Source organism: Morone saxatilis, unplaced genomic scaffold (assembly GCF_004916995.1).
Source record: "Morone saxatilis isolate NCDOM2014 unplaced genomic scaffold, NCSU_SB_2.0 Contig14, whole genome shotgun sequence".
Taxonomy (NCBI): domain Eukaryota; kingdom Metazoa; phylum Chordata; class Actinopteri; family Moronidae; genus Morone; species Morone saxatilis.
Genome location: NW_023339696.1, coordinates 21,291,016 through 21,311,218, shown reverse-complemented (window position 1 = coordinate 21,311,218; position 20,203 = coordinate 21,291,016). Strand labels below are relative to the sequence as shown.

The 20,203-nt window shown below is 42.7% G+C and overlaps 1 protein-coding gene across 2 annotated transcripts in view; it reads right to left on the bottom strand.

Moving 5' to 3' along the window:
- Positions 1-12: 12 nt before the first annotated feature.
- Positions 13-20,203, bottom strand: part of rbfox3a (RNA binding fox-1 homolog 3a) — a 188,408-nt gene continuing 168,217 nt past the window's right edge. For both annotated transcript variants that reach the window (XM_035655722.1, XM_035655723.1), the window contains 5 exons: positions 18,095-18,227; positions 16,496-16,535; positions 14,097-14,155; positions 11,299-11,377; positions 13-1,731 (listed from right to left, as the gene is read on the bottom strand). In XM_035655722.1, coding sequence (XP_035511615.1) covers positions 1,729-1,731; positions 11,299-11,377; positions 14,097-14,155; positions 16,496-16,535; positions 18,095-18,227 — 314 coding nt within the window. In that variant the 3' untranslated portion in view covers positions 13-1,728. The remainder of the gene's footprint in view (positions 1,732-11,298; positions 11,378-14,096; positions 14,156-16,495; positions 16,536-18,094; positions 18,228-20,203) is intronic.

The window sequence follows — 20,203 nt, the reverse complement described above, 5'->3', positions numbered from 1 at the left end:
GGGGGGGGGGGGGGTTCAGGGGAGATCAGTTCACACTATCACCATCACACTTTCAATCATATAACACATGATCACATGTTACAGTAAATATCAGGGACATATTTAGTTGGAGGGGGTGGGGGTCTGATATCTATGTTCGGGGGCCAGAGGCGTTCCTGCCCACCCCCTCTACTCCCTGACATCACCACAGCCCATATAATAGATATGTATATATATTTATATACAGAAAAAGAATACATACTTATTGGACACCCTAGACATTAATGTACATTCAAAGAACTGAATCAACATTCTTGTTTAAACACGTTTACAGTGACTCTCCTGATATAAAGAATTCGCTTCCACCAAAATTAAAACTTTTTTTTTCCTCTTTAAAAGTTTTCAGTGCTGCAAAAAACAAACAAAAAAAACACACAAATAAATATTCTCAGAATACATTGACAAAAAAAATTGACATATTTTAGCCCTCGTTCCTTGTTACCGTTGGATGGGCACTACTGTATTTCTATAATGTTTTATCTAGCGACATAGTCTATATGCCTCAGGCTTGTGTTTTGGTTATGCACCTGCTGATGTAGTACAATGGGATTATTCGATTATAATTCAATTTGTTACATGGACGTTGATGAGTTATTCTCGTCAGGTGGAAACGTGCATCCTTGGTAGTTGTACGCACCTTTATTACCGCGTTGGTCTGATAGTTTGTCCGTCGGTGCAGAGTGACACAAAGGCTTGGGCTCGGAGTCTGGCAGGTGAGTAAAGTCGGCGACTTCTGCGCCATTTTCTCTAACTAGTCCTCAGTCATTGACCTCTGCTGGGGCGTGGAGAGGGGCAGACCGGGGAGGCTCGGCTTTATACCGTCTCACCGTCCCGCCGTGGCTCACCCCCCCACTCCCCAACGCTGTAAACCAGTGACGCTTCCCATTGGGGAGGGCGGGGATGCCCAATGGTGCTGCCAGGAGAAAGTGACATCACGACAGTATCCACGGGGGACGCTGCTAACAGTAGGCGCTGCCGGTCAGTGACACCGCAACAAGGAGGAAGGAGCGACATCACCGGCCCGAAAAGGAAGGAAGGAAGTAAGGGAGGAGGTTGGGGGGGTTGGAAGGAAGAAGGCGGAGCAGTGAGACCAGGAGGCTGACCTTTGACTCCACCCACAGGAAGTACAGTGTAGAAAGTGCTTCTGCCTGGATGCCGAGCGCTCCCTGCCACCTTTCTGTTTATGTTTTTGTTTACACGACCTCGGCGACAGAGCAGTGTGCCATAGAGAGAGGAGGGGGGGCTCCTCCCTCCTCCTTCCGGCATACCACAGAATCAGCATCAAGGGCCAACTGTTCATCTCCCTTACCAAAAAACATAAAAACAGATTTGTACATATATACTGCTTTATACACACTTTTTACCATTGTAAATCACAAAAGTATAGAAAAATAAAATGTTTTATAATAACGGGACGCTTTTCATTCTCTCTCTGTCTTTTTCTACCCGGCAAAAAGGTGGTCCCTGGTGGAAACTGGCTCACTCCGTCTGTCTAGTTTGTGGCTGGTTTGACACCGCTGCCGCGGCGCCACTTTGTACGCCTCCCGTCTTCCCTCGCCAGCCTCAGTAGAGGGACTCCTTCTCGTCGTCTTCTTCTTCTTGTGTTATTTTCTTAAAGCTAGTTCTCCTCTCTTCGTTGTTTTCATCTGTGATGTCCATCAATACTGAGTACAGCTCTTCCTTTTGTATTTACTGAAAACAGGGGAGAAAAGTGGGGAGACTGGTAAATATGCAGAAGGTTATGTTTCTGACAGGCATACATAATGAGGGGTGCTATGAAAAGTCAATGTGGAGCAGCTCAGTGCAAGTTTCAGAACAAGTTTTTAGGAAGATCTTGTCACAGAAAGTGTAGGCTAGAAAATAATTCTTAAAAAGAACATATGGGATAATGTATGGAATAAACAACACACACTTTTAAGTCCTCCCACCCCGACATATCTTCTATGTAACGTACGCTGTTACAGGGAGGAAAAGTTCACAATGTAAGGTTAAAACGCAGCGACAGAGTCAAACTGCAAAAAGTTTGAGAGCAGAGAGACAACAGCTTCATTCACTTTTCATCCCGTTCTTGTAATGTGGCATAAAAGAAGCGGGAGCAGAGGCCTTACGCCTGCCAAAACTTGTGCTACCGCTCTCCCCAGAATAAAGATCAGAGTGTGCTGTAATCATACAAGTGGAGATCGGCAGTTTGGCAGTGCAAAGTGAACAGTCTTAGTGTAATGGGGCCGGATGGAAGCAGGGAAGGGAGGGTGGTGGTGTGTGGGTGTTGGGGGCAGGCAAGGCAAGGCGAGTGTCCCAGGACCCTCGTCATGACAGATGCTCTCTAATTCGAAGTGATCTTCAGCAGCTCCGTGGAGCCTTTGACAAAAAAAATAAATAAAGAAATGAAAGAAGACGAGGCTTTAATTTGAAAACGCCTTTGTAGTGCGTTGCCCTCCCTCCCCCAACCCCCGCCCCAACTTTCAGTCCGGAGAGACAAACAGTCAAACAAGTGGCGTGCTCAATCAGCATCCACCCTGCCTCCCTTTGTATCTAGCTCCTCACATGGAGGAGCTGGCCTGAGCCTCACCGCCTCCCCCTATCTATCCTATACCTCAGATTTACTGAGCGCTCACTAGGGACCCACCATACAAAAATATCCACATGCAGTCTTATAGCTCAGCAGGGAGGGAGCACAATAGCGCTGCAGCTACATATAGTTCTCACTGACAGGCAGCCTAGAACTGAAAGGGCTGCAGAGACAAATATATTAATCACCCACGGACGTGAAGGATTCAGGGGAGCGTTAGTTCAGCTATTAAGAGTCTGTACTTATTTCAGTCATAGTTTGTTAAAAGTCTATCTTCAGCAATTAAACTCGGCCCCATTAAAGTGTTGTTTTGCCCAGATTACTAAAACATTTTCCCACTTAGACCTGGTAACGTCGAGCCATACGGATAGTTGTAGGTTTACTTTTGCTGAGATAGGTATTTCTAAGATTTCTGTTGCCACCCCAAAACAATGGCGGTGAATGGACTCGAGTCCGCAGCGCTCAGAGCATTCACGTTTTGAATGATCAAAATGTCAGAATATGATGGAAGAGTGAGTTTATCACACTGCATTTTTAGCTTAACAATAAGCCATTTTGTTTTCACTTAATTATTGATGTGTTCATGTTAGCCAATTTCTGTTTAACAAAATGATTTTTAATGATGTATCCAATCCTGTCCTTTAAACGCTGCAAATAAATACAATACAAGCACATAAAGAAACAATATGACGTCTCAGATGAGGCAAAAGTGCAAAAATGAGTTACATGACTGTGAGAGTAAAACTGATTAATTTGTTAGTATGTTAAAAAAGCTTATCACTGAATGTATAGTCATTGTGTTGTCAAATTGGTGAATATTTATTTTTTTCCTAAATTTGAGGTACGACTTGTAAAGTTAATTTGTTCATGTTTTTTCAAAGTCGCATTGTGTTGAGCTCTTTTGGCCACCATAGAAATAGTCCCTGTTTCTAACTATCTGCATGGCCAGACACCACTAGGAGTAAGAGAGTAAATGTTTTTGTTTTAAAAAGGGGCACACACACAAAAAATGGAAATTATGTAAATTATGATGGAAAACCCTTTTTTTTTGACAACAGCAGCAACAACATCCATGTGTGAAGGCAGACATAATGTTATTATAACTGCTTTATTCTGACACTCAAAACAATCAGAGATTACTTATATGTCACATATTGACAACAAAAATAATTCATGAATAAAGAAAAAAGTCATAATAGTATACTTTTACCTATGAAATTAATCCAAAAGAAAATTACTTTACACCTGTCAGACAATATATTCTCATTATAGAAATTACATACAATTCAAGAACAAGTTCAGCTGAATTGAAAATACACAGATAACCCCACTTCATATAGGAATACATATAAAACAGTTAGAATTGCGATATAGTGTGTGTGTATATACATTTAAATGTATTTACAGGTACTGTTTTTTGCTTGGTTCTCTTTTGTACAAATCTTTTAGGTGGATTAATAAATGCACCTGCCAGCTTATCAGGGCTTAGTGAATACTTGTATTAAATATAAATGATGGATAAAGAGTGTTTTTATGTAAACATATCTCAGTACTACTATTTAAGTCATGTTTGGATCAAATAGAGGTCTGGTTGCATATTAAGCTGGTTATGGAATACAACAAACGCAAAGTAGACCAAAAAATATCAAAGTGTCTGTTTTATAAATTCACATTTAAATTACGTCTGACTTGCTGTAAGCATAATTAAATGGCTCAGACCTCTACAATACCGACTACCGGAGTTATTTACATGTTATGTCTTTAACATTTAAGCCTTGATAAGCTGACACTGAAACAGTTAAACAATGCTAATTTTTAATTTTTCTGTAAACTGTAGACAAACCCGTGCAGACTGATGACAATACTCAGACCCGTCTCTTTAATAACATGACAGTAGAAATAATACTCATAGTGATGGCGGTAAAAGCAAAAGGTGGGACTCTGGGTGAACCCTCGTGGTGAGATATTTGTTGGGATTTTATTTTGTTAATGTCTCCGTTTACTTTGAACAGGTTCTTTAACATCAGGAAGCACAGCTGCAGACCTTTGTTTTTTGGAGGGATAATAAGTAGGAGGTTAACAAGGACCGGGCAAATACTGATGATCATTAATAAAAGCTACTGGCTTTATTGATTGATATTGAAAGACAACACACATTTGTATTTGGTGTTTTGAATTAATAGATGAATGATTTAGATTTGGATTGCTGATAGATATTAAAATGTGTAATTCAGACAGTAGTCAGTTAATCAATCTTTTTCTCGATTACTTGATTGGTTATTTGGTCCATAATATGTCAGAATATTGTGAAAAATCCCAAAAGATATTCAGTGTACTGTCAAAGAGGACGAAAGAAACTAGTAAATATTCACATTTGAGAAGTTGAACTTGAGACTTTGGATATTTTTTCTTCTTTCTAAAAACAGTTAAATTCTCAAACTATGGAAATCATTTAATAGTTGACAGCCACTCCATTTACCAACTAATTGTTGCAGCTCTACAAATTAGTATGATTAATCCTTGACGACGTCAATTATTCATTATCTATACTGTACACTGGAATTAGGTAATTCATTCTATAAATCAGTTCTGTGATAAATGTTACTTTAATGTTTGGGATTTAAGTGGTGATATTGTATGGGACTCCATTATGTTGTGTTTTATAATTTCTGCTCCACATACTTTATATACATGCATAAGGTGCCCAAAAAATAGGAACACCGTTTTTAATTATTTTTGCAACCTGCTGCTCTGTAGTAATTAGAGTAGCTTGTGCACCTGTTCTGCTTATTAATGCGTCAAATACTTGGTACGAGGAAGAACTGCTTAACTTTATAACCATTGTTTCTTGCCACTGATACATCTGAGGTCAGAGTTAAGTTATTGTGATGTTATTACAGGGACGTAAGAGTGAAGTCATCTTAAACTGTTCGTTTACTGCGAACTACAGTAGGTTAGCAAACTGCATTCACTTCCTCTTTCTGTCTCCTCACACACACACACACACACAAACACACACACACACACACATTCTAATGCATATACTATAGCACATAGGTACACACATTCAGATCAGAGAACAAAAAAATCTATTTCATTCCAGTCTGGCTTGCTGATAGTGGTCACTAACTGAACACCCACACATGTACTCTGCTGCAGAGTCTGTACGAGAAACTCCTACAAATGCACAAACCACTTCTCCTGTTTGAAAATGGTAAAAATAATATTCAAAGTTCTTTTCGACTCATATAAAAACCCCAAATGGTGCATACGTACTAGCATATAAAAGGAAGAACAACGTTTGTTTACCCACATAAAGATTTTCTTTGACTCATGAGATAATGGGTTCATTTTCTTTTTTGATATACAACATTACTCTATATCATTTTAACATCTTGACTAAACATAACTAGCTGTATATGATACTTTTATAAATATGTTACATCTCGAAAAGTATTGAAAAACCAAAAAAACAAATAAAGTGCAACAAACAGATTTTTTTTTCTTTTGAGACCACACACTTTTGTGAGTACATATAAATTAAATACTATTGGCAATAGCTTTGAGTTGTATTTCCATAGCTGCACTGAAATCTTGACAGCTAGCGGTAGCTACACAGAGATTTTCTTTTCAATTCACCTCACGTAGCACAAAGTTGTAATAGAAGCCAATGCAACCACTGTATGTCGACTAAGAGGTGAGCACTGCTGCACTCTACACACATTTACATTGTGTCTCCTAACTCCTGGGTGCTTTTATATAATATCATACTGTACTTGTGTGTGTATACAGTTGAAATGTTTTATACAGTATATGTCTACATATATAATACAGTAGCTTTAATAAAGAACAACAGTACAGTCTTATTTTATCATCCTCTCTTGGGGTCTCTGCTTAAACAAAAATCAAAAATCAGCTCTTCTAGAAAGCCGTGTTGCAAAGAGGACAAACCTGCTGGTTGTGTTAGAAATTAAACTATCCTGCCTGCTGAGGAGTGAATAGCACTGTATTCTAGTTTGTGAGTTTCAGTTAGCTCATCCTGAGGTAAAACATTTTGTGCAATGTTTAAAAAAGAGACCGGTGAGTCGTAGCAGAACAGCCCCCTGTCGGGTTCACCCACCTCGGTGCTGTGTCATTACTGTGTGTGTGAAGTCGGTGTGGAAAGTGTTTGGTGTTACAGTGCACCTTGAGTACAGTTTATTTACCATGGTGTATTAGTGAGGATATGCAACCGTGTCTTCTGCAAATTAAGTTCATATGCGACTATTTGCCCCTGCACTCTGGAAGCAGAGCTTCAATGAACTGATTACCCTTTTAGTTTAAGGGGAAAAAATGCTTCCGAATGGCCGTCAGGAGTTCATGACTGAGCTCATCAGGCGACGTCTTCAAATTATTTGTTTTGTTCAGCCAACAAATCAAAACCTACGAGATTCAATTTAGAATTTATGTAAAAGTTGAAACCGGTAACGTTTGGGCAATTCCCTTAATTTTTGACTAGTCAAAATTTAATTTTGTTACGATCGACAGTACAGTCTTGTAATGAATCCTATTCACAAACCACAGTCTCTACTGAGATTGTAATTTGCTGTGATATTCCACAGAACAGCATTATATTGTTCTTATTGTATTGGTCTGTTTACCAACTGACCTGTCCTAAGTCCCGCCCCTTTTTGCTCTGTGCTCCAATAACAGTTGAGCGAGGCTTGATCAACTTCCTCCTTTTCTGTACTTAGATATGCTATGTGCTAGGCTATGTTCAATAGACAACCACATTTTGAAGACAGATTTTAAGTTAGTTAATGTTAGCAAAGTTTTAGAACAATAACCAACAATTGATGTAAATTAGCTAACTATCTACTAACTAACAATTGACGTAGAGATTCTTGCTAGTTAGCTAGCATTTTGATGACATTAGCTAACTTAAGATGTGACTATATGTCGCTTTTATCTTTTAACCATCTTCAAAATGTGGTTGTCTTTGCAACATAGACAAGGCTAGCACATAGCATATTTAAGTACAGGAAAGGAGGCCGATGTTCTGACCGAGGCTTGCTCAACTCTTATTAGAGCACAGGACAAAAAAGGGACTTTTCTTCTCTTTCTATTCTTATTCTATATCTTTGAACAAAATATTTTAAATGCCTTCCAATATAATGCATTCCAATGCAACAACGTCACAATATAAAGATGTACCACAGAACTGAGTCAACACACAACCACTAACACAAAAGCTTTTTAAGTTAGGTCAACAACTATAGTCTGAACAACAAACTGCAAAACATTAAGTGACAACCTTTTTTAAATAAATTATTTCTATAATATATTTTAGCTTTATAAAGTCTGAAAAAATAACAATGATAATGTCTTCAGTCGGTCTACTAGCCTTTGTTATGAACTCGGGGAGTGAGAGTTTGAAAGGCTGTTGATCGAGCAGGGTCTAATAAAAGACGAGTATCCCTTTAGAGTAAAGAGCAGATGGTTCATTGGTCCCGTGAAGTGTTATATAAGTGTTGAAATATCACTACCAACTACTAGCATGAGACAAGATGTTAACTCTGGCTACTGGTGGGAAAGGCAAATTCCCAAATTCCCACCCCTCCAAATTCATCTGTACTTATATGAAACGCTACATGACTATGTCCCTGAACGCAACCCAGCTGAAGTTACATTTCCCCCTAAAACATAACGACCAACGCAGAATAGTTGCATATAAAGGCTCTGTAATTTGCAGGAGACTGGGCGGTAGTATGAGCATTGTGAGTCCAAGACAAAAATCTGACCTTCATGACCCTTTACTCTGCATGCTGTCATACCACATAGTACAGCTCGTAAGGCTCCACTGCAAGTGCACAACAGTAGGACTCCAACGTTTAAAGGAAAACAAAAGCAATCAGAGCAGTGCCGTCTTTGAACTAAGAATTACCAAGGCATGTTAGTCAGCGTGTGGACTGAGCTTTATTACTGTGTGTTAATTGGAAGATAAAGGTTAGAAAAGTAATAAACTGGGATGGATCAGTGATCAGTGTCAGCCTGATCAGACCTGGTACGTTTCTCATATATATATATATCATAAAAATGCCCCAGTATATTCTTAGTCAGATGACAGCGGCTGCATACACACACCTCTGAGCATGCATCATGCGTGCTGCAGTAGGCTCACATTGGTTATGGTGACACAGCACCCATATACAGCAGTCAAGGTAATGCACATGTGCATAAAACTTTCCAAAAGAAAACCAAAAGCACAAAATGAATACAAAACAAGAGCAGACCAATGATGACATCAAATAGGTTGTTGTAGAAATATCGGCTTGAGAGGGTGTCAGGGGAGGGGCTCAGCATGGGGACCTGGAAGCTTTTAGTTTGATTTAGCTCTCCACCAAGGACCGGGTGCTCACTTGTTTTGAGTTTTTTTTTTTTAGATCGTTTTTTTGTTTGTTTGTTGGGGTAATGTCTCTGTCTTTTCTCGCTTTTTTTCTTTCTTTTAGTAGGGAGTGAAGCGACTGTACCCTCCTCTGTATAGGCTAGCCTGCAACATCAAAGATGAAAAAGTACCAATCAGTATTCAGGTGACAGCTTTAGTCCGTTTCTCTTTCTCCACAAATTTCCTTCCTCTTTCCATGTGGGTTATTTTTTATAGGTTTTCATATCTGCATAATGGTTTCCATATGGGAATGATCATGAGGCGGATTGATAGTTTGATATATTTAAGCCAATAATTGGAGTGTGTGTTAGGAACAGGGTTATCGGGAGTTAAGGTGGACTGGTGGACTTAATTTTTTAATAGAGTATCACAGCAAAAAGAACACTTTCTTGGAGAAAAAATTCATAGAAACACTGGGCTTGGTCTGATGTATTTCCTTGAATTTATTACATTAAGCAGTTAATTAAAATTTTGTGTGCTTTGTGCTTTTTTTACTTGAGGAAAACCATTCCTTTTCAGGCTGTAACAATATAAGCAGAATAAGTTCAGAGGGGTTTAATCACAGCTCCTTTTCAAGTCTAGCGGAGGTGTCTGCCCCTTTCTGGAGGGGCAAACCACCACAGGATATTAGCCCTTAGATTAAGCACCATGCTCAAGATATCTAGGGCAGACACACACATAAAGCATGCATGTGGGCCTATGCATGCACACCTGCACATGCACACACACACACACACACACACAGTCCCTCCTCTCATCTTTCGGTGGCTCTGCTGCAATTAGGAAATTCAGACGAACTCCAAAGGCTACTGAATGTCTTCAAAGGCTAATTCTGCCTAATTTCGGGGAGCCCTCTTGCTTCTACAAAACTTTCATCCATACAGTATGAGATGCTTCTGTATGCTGGAAATGAGTAAAGAGAGAATTTCCAACCTCAGAGGAACTAATTATTGTATAGCTTTTAAATGCAAAAATGACTCCTCTCTGCTGGAGAATCATTAATCAAATATGATTAAAGAATTAGGAACCAAACTGGTCTTTTCTCTTCTCCCCTCGCTCACGAGTTTATTTGACGCTGGCCTCAGAACAGCCCATCTCCCAGTAGCCTCGCCATTTGTTCAACACCACACGAACACACACACACACACACACACACACACCCTCTGGAGTCTGTGTTAGCTCCCTGAGCTCCCAACACACACCACATTAGCTCTAATATTTTTAGGGGCCAAATCCTGTCTTCTGCTTTCATCGAGAGGACGAACAAAGTATCAGAGAAATGGAAGGAAATTTGGAGGAAAAAGAAGAAAGAATAAAAAACATTCAAGCACATTTTTAATTAAGTAAATGAAGAGGAAAAAGAAATGTCTTAATTAATGAAAGCTTTTAGCTAGCAGCTGCACCGGGGAACTGTACGCTTTTTTTTATGCTGTTGAAAAATCGCATGCATGCCGGAATGGTAAATTTGAGTCATTTTTCAAGCAGAGAGCACGCCTCCGATCAAGCTTGTGGGCAGAAGGGGAGGGCGAGACAACTCCCTCCCTCCGTCTTGCTCTCTCTTTTATGTCCCACGGCACACTGCTGCATGCGTTTGATGGTCCTTAATCTCTAGGTTTGGTCTGTGAGCCCGGTCCCGTCCCCTCATCATCATAAAACACAAACCAAAGAGAAACGCTCTCCGTTTCAAAGAAAGACGCTCTTTTATTTATCATCACTTTTCATCTTTGATGTTACAGTAGCTGCAAAAGCTAGCTAAAAACAGACATTAACAATTCAACTTTATCCCTTCAAGTTTGGTTTGGCTGAATGGAAAAAAATAAAGATGATCCAACTCACTCTGTAGCGAGCTGAGTGATGTAGAATCAACAGAAAGCTTGGAAATGTAGTTTTTATGTAAAATGCAAAGTGTACGTTTAAAAAAAAAAACACACGCTACAGTAATCACTCATTCTCGTTTCAGGAGGAACTCGTGTCAGATGAATATTGCATGAGGTGAGATTGCGTGGCATAACATACGTCTGTTGCACTAAATGTCTGAGCCAATTTCCACATGCCAGGCTTTTACAGTACTGCTCAGCAACACTAGGGTGTGCCAGATAGCATGACAAAAACTAAATCAATTGATGAATAAATACATAAATAAAAACCAGTGACCGCTGCAGCCTCTGGTCTTTATTTTGGAGTGTGAGTCGTGTGTGTGCTAGCTGGTGTCGTGATGTTTCACACAGGGTGTAGACAGTAACGGGCGGCGCTCTCACAGACTTACCATAGTCCCCACACTGTATGTGGCGGCAGGGCCAATCGTGTGGTGGTAGGGGTCTGCTGTTGCATAGACTCTGCCATAGCTGCACAACGGGAGGCACAAAGAACACGGTCATTGATCTATCATTGACGAGGAGAGCAGAACATTTATGCATGCTTGTTTAATGCTCAACCCCTCAAGTCAACTCTTTCAAGTCTCTAACACAATCAATTATTTCCCTCCTCGGCCTCCTGGGCTTCCTACATTATACAAGGTGGTTCAAAAAGGGGAGTTCAAAGGTTGGTGAATTATACTTGTCTTTTCATTGTCATCTTGATTAGGTGGATGGAATAGGTAATGAGCACATAGCGAGGGAGACGGAGAGAAAGAAGGATGCGGAGGGAACACAGTCGGTGCTGGAGGGCTTGGTCTCTCACCCTGTTCTTGTTTACCCAGGCTGCACACTGGGCTCACGCCCCTGTCTTTTCATTGTTGCTGGTTTGGAACTAATCCTTCCAATTTCCTTCTGAGACAGGACAAGATGTGTCTGCCTTATTTATTTATTTATTCGACTTCACATATTCCTCTATTTACTTTCCTTTTTTTTTTTCAATGCTCGCTTGCAAATGAGGGTCTGCATGGAGCAGATAAGGCACACCCAGCCAAGGACTGAGGGCACCAAATCAACCAGGAATAAAAAAAATGGAGAGAGGAAGAAATTCTCCTAAAGGAGACAACAAGACATACAGCGTTCATGCCTTTCGCATGAACTACATTGAGTTATATAAGATCTAAATATGGCTCGGCCCATTTAAGTCCAGCAGCACCCAAGGTCAGTGAGCAGGACGTGAAATCAGAAAGGCTGTCTCGGCTCCTTGGGGAGGAGGCCGGTGCCATGAGATGGTCAGGGGAAGTCTCCGTGGTCCTCTTATCTTCAGTGAGCACCGAACCCCACAGGCCCTCTAAGGCTAATATATCTACAAAATGACTCTCACCAGAGTGGCACTGCTGACGACCGGCAGGTCAAACCACCCTGTGCAATGTCACAGAGCCTCGACAGAGCTGATTGGAAGCCGGCAGGGTCTCTTCAATGTGACTGGCTCCTCACAAGGCCTCTTTCATACATCAGACTCACTGCTATGAACTCTGTTTAGTTACTTAAAGGGCTTTGGTAATGCAGCCAGTGAGCACTGTAGGCTTTTCAGATAATAAATGTTTCATATTTTGCAGGGGTTTCACACGCCTTCCACAATCCTGGTGACCTCTTTTTATGATTGGCTGACTGCTCCACTGTTAAGTCTGATAAGGTATTGCTGAGACAATACCGACAAACCCCTATTGATCCAATGGGCATGACCGCTTATTCAAAAGGAAACAAACAGACAAAGCAAAACAAACAACTTGGGGGCGAATTACATTAAATCTCAGGGAAAAGTATAGGCAAGAGAAACAGGAATTAAATCACTCTGAGAGAAAAAAAAAGCTGCTGTCCAATTTCTGCTCTCGCCGAGCACGGCTGCTCATAATTCGAGCCGCGGCGAGGCCTGATAAATCTTACATTATCGATATGATCTTCAGGCTCTCAGGCAGGGTGTACGTTATCACAAGTGACATGCTCAATCCTTCCCAGATTAGATTCCCAAACCAGCCCACATCCCGGCTGACAACGGCTTTCAGGGGCCGAAATGAATCAGCGACGCCTCCTCAAACGGAGCACACCTGAACCGGAGTGACATCACTCAGAAGTGATAGAGCTCCTGACGGTCCATCTCTCCCCCTCTCTGTCTCTCTACCTCCCTTCCACAGACCTGAGGCCATTCATAAATACCGCAGTGATATACCCACACTCCCATCACAAGCAGGGAGTCATGACATATATCACTGCTTTTCTCATTGAGTCCAACAAGGTTAGTCTTTTTTTGTGTTCTTTAGCTCCAAGCTAAAAAGAATACGCCGGTTTGCCTAATAGATAAGATAACTGGAGAGAAAGAAAAAACCAGAGAAACCCCAAATAACCTACATAGAATATTGAAAATATAGAAAATGCTGGTGAGGCAGTCCCTCCATCCATCACATACATTATCCATCTGCGATTCGCCAGTAGACGTGTTGCTTTTTGTTAAAAAAAGACTATAATTCAAACAAAAAACAGCCTTTGCTACCTCTACATTGTTAGATATCATTCTGTGATGTTTACTGGATTATTTTGCGATGAAGTGCGTTTTGCTGCATACTTGTTTTCCTTCAATCTTCCTCATCTATTTCTACTCCTGTCAGTAATTTCCTCTATTTGACAGCCTGCAGGATCAACTTGTTGCTTTAAATCGAAGTCCACATTAACAAATATAGCTTGTCGAACATAATATAGACGTGTCTAAACTCGGCATTACATTCTGTTTATCCTGCCTGCTGCTGCTGCTGCAATCTCTGCGATGGATTTCTCCGTGTTGTCTGGAGCACGTGCAAAATAGTAACTTAAGAAAGAGACTCTTGCTCATGCTGTTCTGTTCTGTGAATTTGCATTTTAGCAGGAATCTTGACATCACATTGATTATGTTTGATGGAAATAAGAGAAACATACAGATAGCAAAAAACTGAAACTAAATTGATCCCGAAATTAAAGATACATTAATATAATTATGCATTTGATGGTGGATTTTGCCTCTAAGGCCACTGTGGTTACATAATGATTCATATATTGATTTCTGATACTTTATAATTCATAAGCTATACAATCTGGCGCTGTTGAAGCATGCAATACATTCATTTTAGTCTCTCAATGCAGTCTAAAAAGAGGAAAACTGAATGGGAGGGATTCTCACCTGTCACTGTAAGCAGCGGTGGTGGTGGGCTGGGCAAATCTGTATGCTGCATAGCCACCCTGTAAAAATAGCACAGTGTTAATCAATGATTAAGCTCAACCTGCACAGAGAAAGGTTAGATCTCAGAGACACAAAGAAACAACAATACAGATAAAAAGCTTTAAATTGCCTTAACAGTTAAATGTCACTGCACAGTATTTTGATCATCTGTTCATCACCCAGCTGCAGGTTACCTTTCAGACACCAGAGGGTGCTGTTTGATATATGGTGTATTAGGCAAGTGGTGGCAACAGGGGGGATGAATAATGTTCTCAGAGGCAGCATCTTTTGGGGGGACCGAGTCATTGTCACACTAGAGGTTCATTCGAGTAGCAGCAACAGCATAACAGAGGCCACGTGAGCCAACTCCCCAAATTCAGCCCATTTTTAGATTGAGGAGGTTCTGCTGATACATTATTAAAAAGCCCCTTTTTCCTTTACACGACCCCCCTGGCTCACAAATGAAGTAAGAAGGCAGAAGACGGTTGGACCGTTGGGGAGTCAGGACCGCTGTATTCATTTGCCAGAGTGGGGAAGGAATTAAAGACCTCATTGTGGAGTGCTGCTATTACTCTCTTTGAAAAATGAAGCTGTTCTCCCACTGTTTTTCTATTAGCGCCAGTGGAGTGTGTGCCCATCTGCGTCCATACGGTGGATAGGTGGCTTTTAATAATGCATGTTTTCATTCATTTTTAAACTCAAGGGGAAAGACGTCCAACGGAGAGCGGCGCAGAGAGGCGACGGTGTGATGGTCGCGGCCGCGGCTGCGCATGAAATCAGGTCAGGGGCCACAGCAATTGAATCTCACTCCCCCAATTCCACTCAAGGTTTTCCACAGAGACAGGAAGTCGCAGCACGTGAAGCAGATGACTTCCTGTGGGACGACTATGCCTTGGGACCGTGCTGATTACAGCAACAGCCTGAACAAACACGGACCAATAAATCACTCTCCCACATTGTCAAATCCTGCACACAACAGTGCAGCACATTTGTTATTTTGTCGTGCGGACTGTGAGTTTGTGCATTCATGTATGTGTGCACTTTCATGTGTGTTTCTACATGAAGGTGCATGCATGAATATGTATTAGCGCATGCGATTTATGTGGTGTATATGCATTCGGTTTCCCTTTCTGCTAATGTATTAGCGGGTCATCTATTTTCAAAAGAAAGCTTCGACACATCAACCGGCTGCTTTTGACAGCAAGCCAGTGTCCACTGAATGATTGCGGAGGACACTGAGGGCTAAGGGACAGCTTCCTCTTGGTCACTCGAGACCTTCACGCACACTCAGCCAGTCTGAAGCAGTGCAGTGGCCAGTGCCAAAACTAATGGCAGTAAAGCACCAGGGGCTGGCATGACGGGTTGAGTGATGGACCAACCTGGCCAGGTCTTGGTCAAGGGACATCGGGGTGCAGGACTTAGCTGGAGGTGGCTGAGCGAGTGTGAGAGACAAACAGCCCAGGTCTCGTCTATGGTGGTGGATGTGGCTACAATAAAAAACAGTGAAATACAGTCCTATCATGTGGGCTGGCGTGTAAGCCATATATCACTGGGGTTCAGCACTTTGGTTCCCAGACACTGGTCGTCGTCAGGGTGAAAGTGAGAGGCAACTGTCACTGCTGCTGTGCCCACTGTCATCTCACTATCTCAGCAGACGGTGGCAGAGAAATAAAGCAGCAGAATCAAAGGGACAAATTACATCCTCCCACAAACGTTTGGACTAATGTCAAAGTGGGGCAGCGTGGTAATTTCAGCATTATCTCCACAGCGTCCATGCTTTTCTCTGTCAAGGGCGACGTGCAGCAGGGCCAGCCCCTGATGTGACCCTGCCTGCACGGACAGCTCCAGAGGGACGGCTAATCCCTTTATCTGCTGCCGCTCCTCTTATCTCCCACATGGTGATGGCTGGGAGAAACCGGCTCCACTCAGGCCTGCACAGACCCCCTGGGGCAGGCAGGGATATCCCAGCCAAACCCTCTGAGTGTATACAAACACAAAACAGGAGAGAGGAGGAGAGAGGTAGCGAGAAAGCGAGCGGTTCGGGGAAACCCAGACAAATCTAAAGTAAGAAATGACCTAACTTGACACGGGACACTGAGCCCGGGTCTGCCTCTTTGCCAAAGTCTGAGATCATAGGAAGAGAGAAGAGAGAGAGGAGGGAGGAGCTGAGGGGGTTTTAAATTTTGTTGTTGGGTTTCTTGGCACAGGAGACAGAGGCCTAATCGACGCCGGCTTGGCAGCGAGGCTGGGAGAACGCCGGGGGCTGAGGAGATCACGTTTTTGTCTCCAGGGCTGGGCTTTTTGTCTGCTTTACTTCTGTTTCATCTAAGCAGGCAAGAGGAACAGCCAACTGTACTTACATAGATCTCTGCACCATAGAAGCCATCTTGGTACACCACCCTGTGAAATTAGAGAACAGGAAAGGAGCGTTAGTTGATTTGGTGCACATGCTACCCCACTGAATCTCAGCCCTTGACGTTCTTCCTATTTCAACCATTTGCGGGTCTGTAGGGTCAGCTCTTAGCAGCTTTAGTGTACTGTACCACAAATAATGAATGACACATTAAAGTGAAAAGTGCAACCGTTTCACATCCCCGTCCAATTTTCTGCTCTGGTAAAATTGTTTGTCTTTCCAGTTGCTGCAGTGTTGTCAGGAGGGCTGGTGGTGGTGGGGAGAGGAGGGGCGGACAAAACAAGGCAGCGAAAGAGCTCCGTCACATGACTTCGCTATATAAATCAACCAGCTGCCATCAGTAGCAAAGGGCCCTGGAGTGGGAGGGAGGGGAAAGGGGACGTGGGATTTCCAGTCCGGGCTTCAGCGGAGAGTCTCTCTGCAGTAAGACGGATCCTGATCTAATCACAGATAGACAGCTATACTGGGCCCTCGGTCGGTCTCCGTCAGACCTCTCCCACGGCCACACAGACCACTGCTGATAAGAGACGAGTGTGAGGCAGGGCTTCACAAAGCCAGGAGATCAGCATAGGCCCTGGTCACAGTCCAGTGAGATCTGCCCAGTAATACGCTATCTCAGCTCTCTACAGCTCTCTACAGCTCTCCCTATGGCTTTGTTAGTTCCTTCTTTGTCAACAGACAACGTACAAATACACGGATGGGCAGAGTTAGGGCATCTACATACCTAGATACCAGCAATGATTCTACTCCCCAGGTAGAATAACAAAGTAAATGGACTGAGACCTGATGAGCAGTATTAGCTTAGGTTACTTTATTGTCCACGATGTGGAACATTTCTTTGGCTGCACGGCAATCAACATGGATTACAAATAAGACAATAGTAGAAACACTAAATTGGAAGATCTTGGAGTTCAATCATCAAAATGTACAAATTCCGCTAGGGTGAGGTGAGGGAGTGGTCCTGTACGATTCACTATGTAATTAATAATTTAACAATTTAACTGCACTTGGGACAAATGATTTCTTGTAGATGTTTTTGGTGGCTCTTGGCAGTCTAAAGCACCTTCCTGAGGGAAGCAATTCAAATGGATGGGACGGATGACTTGTTATGTGAAGGGCTACATGCCTGCTGCTTATTTGCATCTGTGGTTTCCCTGTGATAGTACTGGTCGTATTAACTACTTGACAGTTCCTTTTTACACTTGACAACCAAGTGTGCGTACCGTTTGACCATGTTAAAGAGAAGAAGCTTTCCACCAGATTGTACACCATTTCAACATTCTAACAAATTTTAGTTTAATATTCATTTCAATATTGACAATGCTTGGTCTAATCCTACAGTATATAGTAACTTGTTACTTACAAAACTAGAAATCCAAATACAGTATGTACAACTCCAGCATGTGCATGCACACAGGTAATTGGAGCAGAAAGGTCTTGTATACAGTCACACACACTCATACAGCATGAACACAACTAAAGGTCTGCTACTGTCTGAAGCACTCATTGTTGTTTTCTAGATTCAAGTTAGAGATTCAATACTCACGCTCCATAAGCTGGGATTGGTGGCGGCGGTGGAGCTGTGCGGAATGTGTTATACACAGCCCGCCCCCGGCCTCGCAAGTGGGCACCCCTATAGGCCACTGTAGCGCCTGTGGCAGGGTAGGGAAACCCTGTTACTATGGAAAGACACACACAAGAGAACAGAAAATGACTTTCAGAGAACATCCTCGACTTGGCATTGCTTACCTTATGACAGAATACATTAGAGAGACGTGTGGCACTGCTTTCCCTATGACAGAATGCATTATGGGGAAGACAAGGAAACAATAGATTTAATCTTTTCTAGGTGCGCCTCATCGAGCACTCTCCCCTTTCCCAGCTCGCTGCTTTGTGCCGTACTCAGCAAGGATCCACATTTGCTGTACGCATCCTTTCCTGGTGCCTGGCGAGGGGCAGCCTTGAAGCATAGGCAGGTAATGGATGCAATACCACTAGTTTCGCACCACGGCTTTTGCATAGTTTAGACACAATGGTCTAGCAGCGAGGAGAACAGTGGGAGGGTGGACAGGGGAGAGGTAGAGGGCGTTTCTAGGTGTTGGGTAGAGTCAAATGGGAGGTGAACGTTGTTCAACAACCTGACTAGATGTTCAGAACTTTGCCCAAGGGGAAATGGAGCAGATGGGCTGGACAGCCAAGGCCCAAACCTCAGCGTGACCCCCATATCGAAACCCATCTGGGACCATCTTTAGCCAATCACACAGCTACGTACTGTATGTCCTCTGCTGACGGCTACCAGTGAATCAGAAAGGCAGAGTTGTGGTGAAAGGCGTCAGGGTGAGTAGCAAGGGTTGGCGTGATGGTGCGACAAAATGTCTGCGGTCACAGATTAGAGGACAGGCGATGTGATCCTCAGCCTTCTATTTAACCTTCAATCAGTCCACTGGCTGTCTGATTACAAGCTGTGGAGGTGCATACAAACACACCGATCTCTAGACATGATTAAGTTGGCCTCCTCTATTCCAGCAATCGAAATTCCCTTACATCCCCCTGTTCCTCACCTTCTCTCCCTCCCCCAATGCCTAGTCCATCACAACACAGTCATCCCCATTATTCTTCATCCCAGAAAACGCCCCCTCATCACCCTCCCCTCACCTTATTCTATTTTATTCATTTCCATGACATGTTTTGGCTGAATTCATCACGGACCACTTCAGTTTCTCCAATCAGAGATCACTCTGTGATGAGGAGCTGTGAGGCTCCTGTCTGGTCTTGTTTGGGGTGGGGGTTGGCTGCTCAGTTGGGGTGAATAACACGGGTTAATAACATGTATCCGATGTGTTTCAGATGAACCTGCTGCCACAGAGGAGACGGCAGGCAGTCCCTCGCTTTCGCAGATAAACTAGAATGGAATGAAGATCCATGGTAGGTTGTATATAATGGGCAGCGTATATGTTTCTGCCTGGGGAGCGACGGCTCGGCGTTACTGTGCCGTGTGCAGCGTTAACCCTGCAGGTGGACGAGGCCAGTGAGCACCCTAATGAACGATGCACACCCTAGCCCCGCTGCTTCAATAAAGCTGACAGGGAGACGGATTAGTGGTGCTTTTAAAAACACAGAGAGCCAGGTTTAATGTCTTCTGCCATTAACATCATGCTCCATTAGTGGGTCCGCACACATATTCAAACTCTGCGTCTCATTTGGCCAGGTAACGCCCACATAGCCCCCCTCCACACACCCACAAAGGTGCATGGCACTTTGTTTGCTGCCAACGTACCAATAGACTGCCCGGACTCACAGGGTGCCCCCTTTCCCCCAAGTGATTTATAATGCTGACCTTGACATTTAAATTAGTCTCTTTTTTTGGAGCAGTGGACATCTGAGCGCAGTTGCTAAAGGGCAAAAACAATCCTCTTTGATAGTTTCAGAGGTGTGTTTTTTTCCCCCTCCTCTTAACAAATCGCTACTATTTCTGGGCCCTAGAGAGTCCAATTGCCTCTTTCTTTCTTTTTTGGAAATTTGTATGCAATATGCATGCAGTGATGTATGTGAATGTAAACTTATAATGAGTTGGCGATAGGCTACACTGCTTCAATAATAACCCATAAATCAAAGGCACTGTCACACCTTGGTAAGCCCGTGAAAAGCAACAACA